Here is a 13,294-nt window from a genome sequence, read left to right as displayed (position 1 = left end):
GAGCGAGCTAGAAATTGTGGTCTCAACATAAAGATCAGGCTATAAATTGGAGTCTTAATATAAAGAGCGAGCGATAAGTTGGGGTCTTAATATAAAGGATGAACTGTAAAATGGGGTGTTAATATAATGAGCGTGCTATAAATGGATCTTAATATAAAGAGCGGTATACAAATTGGGATCTCAACATAAAGATCAAGCTACAAGTTGCGTATTTAACTCCGAGTAAGCATAAAATTCGATTGAAATTTTTACGAATTTATACGACTTAGTTAAAAAAAAAAAAAAAAAAACACTATTTATAATTAATTTTCAGTAGGTGTATTTTGGCACTGCTACGTTATATAAATAAACACACATACACTATTTATGGTTAAATTAGTGATTTTTGATTACTTCTACAGCTTCCAATTATACGAAAATTGAGAATTTCTAACTTTAAATTTCAAAATTTACTTTCTTAAACACGTAATAAATCATTAATCCTCCATTTTGAAAGATTTATTTCAAGATATTTTAACGTTAAAGCTCGTGGTACCGAATCGATCCAAGCCTGAGTTCATTAAGAAAATTTACTGACAAGCGTAAAAATTGTAGAAAAATAAAATAATTCGCTGCTCGAGAACTAAAAAAAAAAAAAAAATAATAATAATAATACAAAAAATAAAAATAATAAACGTTAAATCTGTAGATAAGCATTAACAGCTGTAAAATCTGTGTAAGGATATGTATCGATATAAAACGAAATAAATAATATATAAATTTAATGGCGCGTAAAGAACAACTTGTAAATTTTTAAAGAAATTTTACACGTCGAAATTAAATTGAAATCATTTAAAACCTATAAAATCACAATATAAAGGCTATAAAATCATTGATATAACGAGAGAATCCTCCATAGAATCCACTAAATCGCCAACTCAATTGGTTACACGTTACGTGCAGTTGCTTCGTAACAGGTTGCAAGTTGTGGGTTCGGACCATTATGTTTTTTAATCTAAAAAACAACTCAATTTATAACTAGAAAAACTAAATAAATTGCTTATTTATCACGTTATATAATTGTTTACAGCCATACTTTTTTTAAAATGATGTAACCCAAATTTCTGGTTTTTAACACGGAAAAAATTCGATTTTTTTTTGTAAATTAATGGTTCGACTACTTATAAGTCATTAATTTAAAGGTTATTTTAAAGTTAATTAATTATTAAAACAATAACTCAGAAGCTTGGATGTATCTTAATTACGGATCTTACACCCCAAAGCTGTAATTCCTCTTACTCATTGATTATCGATAGTTTTTCTTCTTATACTCCTTCTTATCTAACGTATGAGCCATTTTATTAACGTTACTACAAATATTTTTCAATTTTAAAAGTATTTTTTCGATCCGAAAAGTCGTTTCGTCTGATGATTTTGGGATGCGGAGGAGGAATATCTTCGATTTTTCAAAGCGGAAGAAAAGCAGCATCTTTAGTATTATTTCCGGTTTCTTGGCGACGAAATTGAGGCTTCTAATCTCAACAATACGCGTTAGAAACCTCTTAGTATTTTTAGATACAGCTGTATCACTGTTTATCAACAATCAGTGGGATGTACGAAGATCATTCAGTAAGAGAATGTGGGTCATTACCAGAAATAAATTAGGAAATACCGTTACAGATACTAAGAAAACTCTCTAAACTTTAAGAAATACTAACATTTAGCTAGGGCCTCGCAGTTTTTACTTGTATCATTTGTTTGATAGAAGGAAAAAGGGCCTGTTAAGTGCTATAGCCACAAATCCAAGGCCAGCTAAAAATAATTTCTGAGTCTAAATTAAGTGTCTGTAATGTGTATATTTATAAATATAGTCAGTTTTAATCTTTAGTTATTTTTCTATAATTCTATATAAACATTCTATAATTCTGTAAATATCTAAGGAGTAAGGACTGGGTATTGTTTCTTAAATTTAACAGAATTTTAGAGAAATAACATGTTTAGAAGTCATTAGAAACCCTTCACAATTCTGTTTAGATGAAGAATCTGTTTAAATCTCTCTAAAAATTCCTTTAGAATGAAAAAGAAAAACCTCTTTAGAAGTCACTAAAAACTCCTTTAGATTTCTCTGTAGATGAAGAATCTCTTTAGAACTTTCTAAAAACCTCCTTTAGAATGAAAACCCTCTTTAGAAGTCACTAAAAACTTATTTAGAATTCTCTTTAGATGAAGAATCTCTTTAGAACTCTCTTAAAACCTCCTTTAGAATGAAAACCCTCTTTAGAAGTCACTAAAAACTTATTTAGAATTCTCTTTAGATGAAGAATCTCTTTAGAATTCTCTTTAGATGAAGAATCTCTTTAGAACTCTCTTAAAATCTCCTTTAGAATAAAAACCCTCTTTAGAAGTCACTAAAAACTCCTTTAGAATTCTCTTTAGAAGTCTCTTAAAACCTCCTTTAGAATGAAAAACGTCTTTAGAAGCCCTTTACAACTCGCTTAAAAAATCCCTTTACAATTGACTAAAATTTAGAATATATTTAGAAGGACATTCCTCAACAAATTACATTTGGGATGCCCAAAAAATTCAATAAATATTACATTTTAGAACAATTGTAATGTATGAATTTGTAATGGCAATTCAATATTTACATAAGAGATCCGATGTATAACAAATGGATTCTTTTCTTATTCCTGCTTTCTAGTTGAAAGTATTTACTATTTTATGCTTAAAACGTTTTCTGGGAGTAGTGTTTTTTCAATACTAAACCAATTCTTCAGCATTCAAAACCGTCGCACGATAGTCTATATATAATAAAATATGTAAATTGAATGTAATTTCGGGTTACGTTCGGCACGAATTTCAAATAAAATTTCCCAAAAAAACTAGTAAATATTATTTATGGTTTATATATAAACCATTATGTAAAGAAAATTCTATAAATTATCCCCCTTTATAAGGCTTTTAAAGCATTAATAAATCTTTTTGTATGAAAACAGGCTATAATAAGAATTTCATCGTCTGAATGAGAAAATGCTTAGATATAAACAGGAGTAAAAAAAAAAAGACAAACTTTTAATCGTTAAAAATACAATTTTAAGCTAATTTTACATGTTAATTTTCTCATAAATCATAAAATACGTTCTTAAATTAACTTATAAAACGAAAAACTGCTTCTAAATCCTGTACTTTTTAGGTAATAGAAGCAAACGTTTATTATCTTTAACACTGAAACCAAACCTCGATTTAGCGCCGCTCTGTATAGCGACAGTGAATACGTACAAACGGATCTTCGTCTTAAACATTAACCATAGAATGCTTCGTCCTTTGTTTATTAGTAAATACAAGATTTTGCATTGTAAAGGGGCAATATTACGTGGCTCTCAAGCGCACAGATTTGCTTTAAACCTTATTTTTATGTTTTACGTTCGATTTAACGCCAATTTCGGAGGCGCTATATCGAGGTTTGACTTGTACGAGTCAGAAACTTGATATTAAATTGCTTACATCAATTATAAAGCTTTGAAGTTAATTATAAAATTTATAAATCAAGAAAATTTCTATAAAAGCAATTAAATAAATTTATTAAGTTAAGCTTGATTAAAAGAAAAATCAATAAATCACAAAGAGAAGAAAGCCATAAAAGAATCTTAAACAGTAATTAAAGTAGCACTTAAAATTGATTATAAATTGCTTACAAAATTACTCGTATAAAGAGATAATAGAGTTTTATAAGTAAACTGCACCGCTTAAAAGTATTAAAATCGCTTAAAGCACTCACTAGAAGTAGTAAATAACCTACAGGAGCTAGAATTAACAATCATTTAATTCTCCTGGAAAGCTACTAAAATGCTTTTAAAGGCAATCAACTATGCATTTAATTGCTTATATATTTAAAAGCAATTAAGATAACAGATGAAAGCTACATAAATATAGTAATGAAAGCTCATCCAATTTTGTTCTCGCAGCACTTATCGCTACACCATTTATAAATGATGAAGAAAAAGCTCATTCAGAATTTATTACCAGCAATCTGCTTAATTGATTTCCGCTAACGAAACTTAAAAAAAAAAAAAAGAGGAAATAAAAGGGTAGATTTTTAAATATCTATATTACTTGTTCCTTTATCTGTAACAATCTTGACGCAGCATCCCTCGCAACGTCTCAAAAGTGCAGGTTCCTGAAGTCCCGAGCTCTCATTGAAAGGATCCTTGCAGCGAGCATCACTCCACGAATTGCATTCGTAACACCAAAGCCTGGAATCTACACGAATTTACAAGGATTTGATTGAAAAAATAATAATTAATTAATCCCGCAATATTTACGTTAATTATCTCGTATATTTAACCACAATACTCACGTATACATTCTTCTTCAGCTCCTAGTGGAATAACAAAGAGGAAAACTGAAGAGAGAAGATAGATTTAGAAAACGGAATTTTTAAACTTATAAACCCGAATTATTCACGATAAAAATAAGAAATTAATCATATTTATTCTTTATTATTATTTTTTTAAAATTCTGTTTCGGCCATCGTTTCGAGTAATCGGATTACACGAAGATTCGCGCCATGTTTCAGCATTGGGTTTGTAACAGATTAAACGGATCGACCACACCAGAAACAAGTGGCACGCCGATGAAATTTTGGCAATTTCGCTTAGAAAATGGCAAAAATATTTACAAAATTTTACGTCAGAACGTGCATTTCTTCGATCACAACGAATCAGAAAATGGCTCTGTTTGGTGGCATCGCCTCTTGTAACAGAAGGCAATTAATCGTTTCGTCACGTACCCTGACGTTCGAATTTTTTACACAATTAAAAAATATACGTAACCAGCCTTCGATTTTCTGAGAAAAATTGTAAAAAAAATGAATATTTATGGCTATCATTATCATAAAAATATCATATAGTGCTTTTAGGAAATTCAAACGTGATCGACATTTGTATCGATTGAAAGCACACGACCATTATCTCACAACGTGAAAAAGAATCATTATCTTCCATCGTGATAAGACGTATATTTTTTTTAATATAATATATTATATTATATTATATACGCATTCGAAAATAGCATCAATTCTTCATTAGGGGGTCCTCCAGATTTCTATACGAAAATATGACGTAGAGGAACGTAAACAACATAAATATTTCAAAGAAACATTTATATCATTTACTTCTAAATCTAAAAATAACCTCAGCATATATATATATATTTAAAAAGTTATATACAAAATGAAGGTAAATAAATTAAAGAATTAACCTTAATAATTAATTAAATAACGGTGGTTTACGTAGAGAAACACAGGAGGGTGTGTGTGTGTGTGTGTGTGTGTGTGTCTTTTTTCCTCTGTTGATGAATATTACTAACACTTGTTAAAAATAAATGGAGAAGGGTCAATCAATGGTGATAGTGTTTCTCTCATTTACGTGAGGTTGTTTACCGTTTCTAGTATAATTTAACACTTACCTAATAATATTATTCCAAAGGATAGTATTCTAAGAATATCCAGTAGTTTAGTCCAATTATACACTTTGTTGTGGAATAGGTGTGATGTGTACATTCCGGTCACACTAAAGTCTTCTAGAGATGTTTGGGAGACGTATTGATCATGTCTAAATTCGTCTCTATGGTCGACTCATTGTATAGTTTGCAGCGCCATCTGCTGTTGATATTTTCTAGTATCGCCCCTTTAAATGACTCACCCTCCCCCTCCTGTTTTTTTACTTCCCAGAATTCAATAAATACACACACATAACGATACGTTTAACACCGTGTTTTTAAATGACGAAATAAAAATTATGTATTTTACGCACGCGTAATTTTAATTGTATTATTTAAAAGTTTGGTATTAAATATGCAATTTAAAAAAAATAATAATAAAATAAATTTTCAATTTTTTCTGTCATTTACAAAGAAATTGATTGCCTTTTTTACAAAAAGTCAGTAATTGATTTTTTTTAAAAAATGTATTTATGAAACAGACAAATTCAATATTTAATCTGTTTCATAAATACATTTCTTAAAATGAAATCAATTACTGACATTTTGTAAAAAAGGTAATCGATTTCTTTGTAAATGACAGAAAAAAAATTAAAATTTCAATTTCAAATTGATTTTTAAAAATTAATGCGATTTATTTATTTTATAAGGTAAAACCTGTGTAAGCGACACGAATTTTCTGTGTTAATTAAAAAAGACTCGTTTAAAACGAAAACCTGCCAAACCGGAGAAAATATTCGGTCCAGTTTAAATAGGTTTATACTGTATTTAATAAATTTTTCTGTTTTTTTTTAAATAAAAGTACAGTCGTTTTTAATAAATAATAATTAATAAAATAACAATTTTATTATTTGCTTTTTAAATATAAAATAATATTGCAATCAATTATTAGATTTACGTGGAGTGAAATTTAATATTTGGTGAATAAAAATGAAAAATTTTAGTTTAATTCTCACTTTTTTAACATTAAAATTCAGCATTTTAAAGCATTAATTTTGGAAATCTATTTTTAGCTTCCTGTAAAAAATTTAAAAGTTTTTTTTAAAAATAAATAAAGTATTTAATGTAAAAATTATAAGCAGTTACTGCATTTTTATTTAAAAAAAACAATTAATCAATTTTTTAAAAATTATAAATTTATAGCCTAAATATAGTATAACCTGTTTAGAACGGAACCTTAATAGAACGGAAATTTATTTAGAGAATTATTCGATATGTATAGCGATTTGTGTTAAAAACCTGTTAAAGACGAAAACCTGTCTAAGCAGGAAAGAATGTTTAATATCACGCGAGTCCGGTTTACACAGGTTTTTACTGAATTTTCATGTATTTAATTCTGAAGTTTTCTAAAAGAGCAATTTAATATATTATAAACCTGTTTAAGTTGTACTCACGCGGAACTTAATTTTTTTTCCGATTTGGAAGGTTTCCGTTCTAAACAGGTTTTATTGTATTTATAATAAGAAATTAAAATATTTGTTTAATTTTTAAGAAAAAAAAAATTATTATAATTAGTTACTGAATTTTTGTGAAAAATACAATTAATTTTTTGAATTTTTTTTTAATTATTATTAAATTTAATTGTTAATTTCTTAACAATTGATTAAAATAAAATACTTTTCTATTTCTTCGTGTGTTTAAATAATAATCAATTTCTGGATTTTTGTAAAAAAGCAATCGATATTTTTTTTAAAAAAATGTAATTTAGTTGTCAATTTCTTAATTTTTAATAATTTAATAATTAATAATTTTTCTGCTTTTTCAGTGATTTTTTAAAACTAAAAAAATATAATTCAAGTGCTGATTTTTATGATAATATTATTTTAAAAATGTTAAGAAATCGCTCATTTTATTAAAAAAGTTCATTTATAAAATGTAACTTAGGGTTGAATTTATTAATAATACAGCAAAACCTGTGTAAACCGGAATCGAACGGTACCAAATATATTTTTTTTTCCGATTTGGCAGGTGTCCTTTTTAACAGGTTTTTAAACAAGAAAGTCGTTTTGTTACGAAGTTTTTCCGTTTAGGCAGGTTTCCAGATTCGGTTTGGGCAGGTTTTACTGTAAAATACAATTAAAATTTTAATCGATTTCTGTAATTTTTTTTTTAAATCGATTACCTGAAACGTGATTTTATATTTAAAAAAAATGCAATTTGCAGATAAATTTCTTAACAATGAAATGAAAACGATGATTTCTTTTTGCATTTTTTACAAAATTGAATTACTTAAGAAGGTGAAAAATAAAATAAAATGACGATTTCTTTGATGTTAAATCATCAATAATATAATACAAACAAACATTTTCCTTGTAGAATGATAAAATTTTCCTAGAAAAATCGATTAATTCTGTAATAAATTCACGTAACGAGATAACGAAACTGCTGATTTGTGTCCGGAATTAAATTACTCGATCTGTAAAATGTAATAAAATAAAAATTAAATAATTAAAATGAGTTTATTTTATAATTTTTTTTTAAAAGTTAATTAACTAATCTCTCGTATTAAATTTCTTTATAAATTACTTTTATAAATAAAACGTAATTATATAATATCATATAGATGCTTGTACAGTGAAAACCTGTGTAAACCGGACAGGCACGGTACTGATTAGTTGGGTTTCGTTTTCAACAGATTTTACTGTATTTGTTTATTATTGTATGCAATTGTAATTTTAGAAAAACAATTTATTAATAATTATTGAGTATTTTTTTTTTTTTTTTTTTAGTTTTCTGGTGAAATTATACACTCTTTAATCATATTTTGCGACCAAAATAGTGTGTAATTTTATGGTAAAATGACAATTTTATGAGGATACGACGACATTCATTCATTATGTACGACCCTAACATAAATAATTCAAAACAAAATTCCATTTATAAAAGTGTTTTTATTATTAGAAAACACTTTTATAACCGTTTAAACCGGTGATATTAGAAAATTAATTTTGTATAATTTAATCAATTTAATTTGACCTGTACTGTTTTTGGGAAGATCGCGTACATGATTGTAAACGATGAGGAAAAAAGGAGAGAGAGAGAGATTGTCTAAGTGGTATTAGTGGCATGCAAATTTGTTCTTATAAGCTTACTTGCTAGTCGTGGGATAAACTATCGGAATTTTCTGTCATTTTTAATTTCAACGTGGCTCATATTGTAGACGTAATTAAAGTAGAGGATTTCCAAAAGTCCATCATTGTACACAGCCAGGGTTGCCAGAAGTACGGTGTATCTTTGTATACAACAAGGGGTTGCCAGAAGTACGTCATTGTACACAATAGGAGGTTGCCAGAAGTCTATCATTGTACACAGCCAGGGTTGCCAGAAGTACGGTGTATCTTTGTATACAACAAGGGGTTGCCAGAAGTACGTCATTGTACAAAATAGGAGGTTGCCAGAAGTCTATCATTAGACACAGCTAGAGTTGCCAGAAGTACGTCATCGTACACAGCAGGGGATGGCAGAAGTACATCGTGCACAACAGGGGATTGCCAGAAATAAATCATTGTACGCAACAGGGAGGGAGGAAGGTCAAAACCAACTGAAAAAGTAATTACAATTACACTTACAATTACAATCACTAATTACAATTAAAAACTAAAAACAGGTAATTAATGGACGGCTCTTAAATTATAATGATAAATTTAAGTAAATATGAGATAGTAAAGACTAAGTTAAGGTTTTAAGTTGTTTCCCTGTATTAAAAAATATTTTAAAATATCATTTAAGATTATTTTTATATTGTTAATATAAAAAGTCGCCTGTAAATGCTTTCAAAAATCTTATTTATAATCAATGTATTTTATTACACTTAACTTACCTTCTAAAAAAAAAAAAAAATGGCTATTTTTTCTTAACAGCCAAACTTATATACAATTTATATTATTTACTGCCAATAGCTACAAGTAAATACTGTAAAGAAGTAAAACTGTATTTATGTTCTTTACATATAGCCTACTTCTTCTAGTAGCCATATAAAGCTCTATAGACTCTATATTGGATTTGTATATAAAAATAAATACACGTATAAGAATGTTCGTATACAAGAATGTATTATACATGTATTTACTGTGTTATATATATATATATACATTTTTTCTATGTCTATAGTAAAATTTATATATGTATATAAGCGAATTTAAATGAATTTTAAACGATAAAGGTCTTTTAAAACACGAATAAATAAACTAGAGATTTAAAAATAAAGCAATATTCATAGAAAATTTTTACAAAAAAATCACCAGAAAATTCCTAGTATTTGACTCATTTAAACTAAAAAAAAAAATAAAATACACTGAAAATAAATTAAGTATTTTTTTAAAATATCGATTTAAAAAAATGATGCAGGAGACGACTGAATTACTTCGTTCCTTCAAGCAATTGTTAGGTAAAGATTCCAAGTAAACACGATTTTATTACGTAAACTTTGTATAACTTTTTAAAAATAGTAAAATTAACTTGATATTTTACGGTTACAACTTTTTTATGTTTAATTGTTTGTAGTTTTATAATTCTTTTTTCACCTCGAATACGATTTTCTAAGGGATGCGAGATCATTCTTCAGCATCACTATCTTCAAACGAGCTTCTGGATATAACTAGCTCCAGGGTGCTCTTCCTTGGTAGTGTCCTTCCAGCATTTATACACGGCATTTTTACCTTTACGAATTTAGTTTTAGTGAGATTTTTTTCTTCCTCCCTTCTCCCAGTTTTCTTAGCTTCATCCCTTTCGTTCCTCTTAGTTTTCAACCTGATATCGGGTATATGTACGCATTTCTTCATCTCCTCTTCGTGTTTATTCAAATGAATTTTCGATTTATATTGAATGTACGTCTTGTTTTTATCTTCCTCATTTAAATTCAGCACTAACTCGACTGGTAATTTCTTTTCGCTGGTCGTAATTTTCAGTGTATTCTCCTTATAATCCGCATCGTAAATCGAATCCACATTTATCTTCTTCACTGCTTCGCCTTTCTTTTTTGCATTTTTCATATTTTTAGCGAATGTATCAGCAGTTAAACTCTGTATAAGTGCAGTTTTGTGGGGTCCATTGTCTACAGCATTCTCCCAATACCTCTTTATCATCCTGTCACCCATAAAGAACTCGCGCTTCATCTTTCCTATTGTCAAGTCGTGATCTACGTCCTCATCATAAATATTGGCAGGCCATACTTTATGAGTTTCTAATTCTGTTACCAATAAGCCGTGTTCGTTAATTAATTCCGGTTTTTTCAGTTTCCTCTTCCTCATGATCGATTCGTACACGTCATCTTCTTTCTTGCACCTGTGTTTTAATTTCCGATCGATGATACAGATCGCATCCTCGCTCGTTACAAACTCTTCGCTGGTTATTTTATCAGTGGTTTTGTATATAAATTTCGGGAATATATTGCCATCGTCTTCTATTGTCCTCTCGTAATTCGATTTTCCGGTTGTTCGAATTTTTATCCGTTTGCCTGTACCTTTTATTGGCTTCTTCTCTCGCTCCCTCCTGATTTTCTCCACAATTTCTGTCTCCTCGGATTCAGTCGATAAGCATTCTAACTTTATCAGCTTCCATAAAAGTGCTTTATCATCTTCGGGGATGCCTTTCTTATGCAAACATTTACATTTTCTATGTATAACTAAGGACGAGCTCGAGCTATTTATAGAAGTATCCGAAACTCCGACTTTAATAACGTTGGCTGCTTTAGTGTAACAATTGATTTCGTCTAGCAACTTCTCCCGGGAAGATATGACGAAGTGACGCTTCTTCCGTTTTTTAGGCACTTCCGGCGGCACCGGAAATGGAATAATTTCCGTGTTGATCTGTATGACAGTTTCGTCGCCTTTATCTTCTTTCGTGACTCGAGTGTGTACCGGTTCTTCTATAGTCACCGCTTTATCCGGCTCTGGTAATACGATTTCCGTGCTAGGTTTGGAAAATATTTGCATGACGTTTCGTGCGCGTGGTACTTTAACGTCTTTTTTACTTTTAACTTTTTTTTCCCCCTTTGCTCTTCTCTCTTCTCTTTGTTTTCTTCCCTCCTCTTCCCTTTTTAGTCTTCTTGCTTTTCCCCCCGTAGTTAATCATTTCGGTTACATCAGAGGGTGCGAATATTTGCATTATGTTCCTTGGTTCGTTGTTGCTTTCGAACCCTCGACTTTTCCTCTTTCTTTTTTTCTTCTTCTTCTTGCTCCTTCGAGCTCCAACTTCTACCAAACTAGACACGTGAGAAATAGCACGTGAAAATGTCTTCTCATCTTCATATCTTTCGAAATACCTCCCCCAGTCAGCTGGGGGATTACTATTCCCCACTCCAAGTACGTTCTCTCCAAGTAGATACATCCTTTCTAAGTGTTGCACGCTGTCTGTGGGTGAGAATTCGATCTTTTCACTTTCGTGTATTGAAATTGGATCCTCAATAGCATCGCCTTCCCATAAATTTTTGCAGGTCGACATATCGAATCTTCCTTCCGATCGTTTAACTCTATTATAAAATTCCACTTCACCCGGTATCAGGTACTTATCTTGTAGAGGATCCCTCTTAGCGGGGATATTTCCTAAATTATTTATACTTGATTCCATAATAATTTAAAAACCTTCTGAAAGGAATAAAAAAGAGTATTTTTCCAGTTTAATTTTTAATTTATAACTATAAAAATAAAGAAATAAAAATAGTACGTAAGCTAATTTGTAGTGTACTGTACAACCTCGATATAGCGCCATCCTTCATCTTCAACTTTCGAACCCTCAAAACTCGTGTTTACTCTATTTAATTCTTATTTGTTAAGGGGTTTTCGATTTAGCGCTATACTCGATTTAGTGACAATTTCAGATGCAAACAAATGGTCCCACTGTATGGTTTAGTACTGTACATGCATATATGCGATGCGCCATTTGTTCATTAAATCGAGTGTGGCGCTAAATCGAAGTAACTCAAACAATGACAGGTCTACTACACATATGTTTAAGTGTTAGGGTTTAAAAGTCACGCGATTTAATGGTGATAACGTAGTTTTCAATGCTAGAAGATTCTCCAATATTTATAGAAAGGATCCACTTAGAAAACCACTGGCGCTTTACTGAGATAACGCTATTTAGAGGGACTAGGTTTGGTAGTATATAACATAATAATAACATACGCATCTTGTATATACAGGGTAGGAGTTTTCTAAAACATCACTAAAAAAAATCGATATTTAGAATTTATGTTTAGAACTTTTATAGAAAAGTTCTATAAAAAATTGTTACAGAAATTTCTAGATCGAATTGAAAATCGATTAAATAAAAAAACTATAATAAAATAAAAAAGAATTAAATCAAAAGAGAAAGAGAAGAGTTCGGTTGAAGTAAGAGAACAAAATAAAATGTTTTAAGTGAAAGAAAAATTTCAATTAAAAATAAATAAATTTTAGAAAATAAAATGAAAAAAAATATCATTTCTTTCATTTCCTAAGCACTTATTCTTTATAAAACACTTGACTTACTTTCTATGTGTCCATATCTAGTGTATGAAATTAGATTTAAATCTCATTTCTTTCACTAGATAACTTAATAATGTAACAGAAAAAATAGGATGAAGTATTGTTATGCGTAATAATGACTTTGAAAATTTCTATTATTTCTTATAAGTCGATTATAGAAGCAAAGTCTGGACCAAAGCCGTGGGTTTGGACCTTCTTTTGTTAAGATCAACACTTAACTGATGCTTAGTAATGAAGTTTATTTATCTTATTATCCTGTAATGAAACATCATTAAATCTTAATCACGATCTTAATCATCGTTAAAATTCAAGTTTAAGTCATCCTGAACAGAATTTTCTACATTTAGAAT

General features: G+C 29.4%; 2 protein-coding genes across 2 annotated transcripts in view; both read right to left on the bottom strand.

Annotated features, from left to right (window-relative positions):
- Positions 1-5,601, bottom strand: part of LOC136981168 (uncharacterized) — a 46,505-nt gene extending 40,904 nt beyond the window's left edge. Inside the window, exons 1-3 of the mRNA XM_067277445.1 lie at positions 5,446-5,601; positions 4,337-4,381; positions 4,093-4,239 (exon numbers count right to left, since the gene is read on the bottom strand). Coding sequence (XP_067133546.1) covers positions 4,093-4,239; positions 4,337-4,381; positions 5,446-5,539 — 286 coding nt within the window. The 5' untranslated portion in view covers positions 5,540-5,601. The remainder of the gene's footprint in view (positions 1-4,092; positions 4,240-4,336; positions 4,382-5,445) is intronic.
- Positions 5,602-9,902: 4,301 nt separating this feature from the next.
- Positions 9,903-13,017, bottom strand: LOC136981155 (uncharacterized). The gene is made up of 2 exons (XM_067277428.1): positions 12,948-13,017; positions 9,903-12,062 (listed from the first exon to the last, which is right to left on the bottom strand). Exon 2 carries the CDS (start codon positions 11,409-11,411, stop codon positions 10,032-10,034), a length of 1,380 nt encoding a protein of 459 aa, XP_067133529.1. The 5' UTR covers positions 11,412-12,062; positions 12,948-13,017; the 3' UTR covers positions 9,903-10,031.
- Between the last annotated feature and the right edge of the window lie 277 nt (positions 13,018-13,294).

This window comes from Centruroides vittatus, unplaced genomic scaffold (genome assembly GCF_030686945.1).
Source record: "Centruroides vittatus isolate TY-2023 unplaced genomic scaffold, ASM3068694v2 contig_747, whole genome shotgun sequence".
Classification (NCBI taxonomy): Eukaryota; Metazoa; Arthropoda; class Arachnida; order Scorpiones; family Buthidae; genus Centruroides; species Centruroides vittatus.
This window is presented reverse-complemented; position numbering and strand designations above follow the sequence as displayed.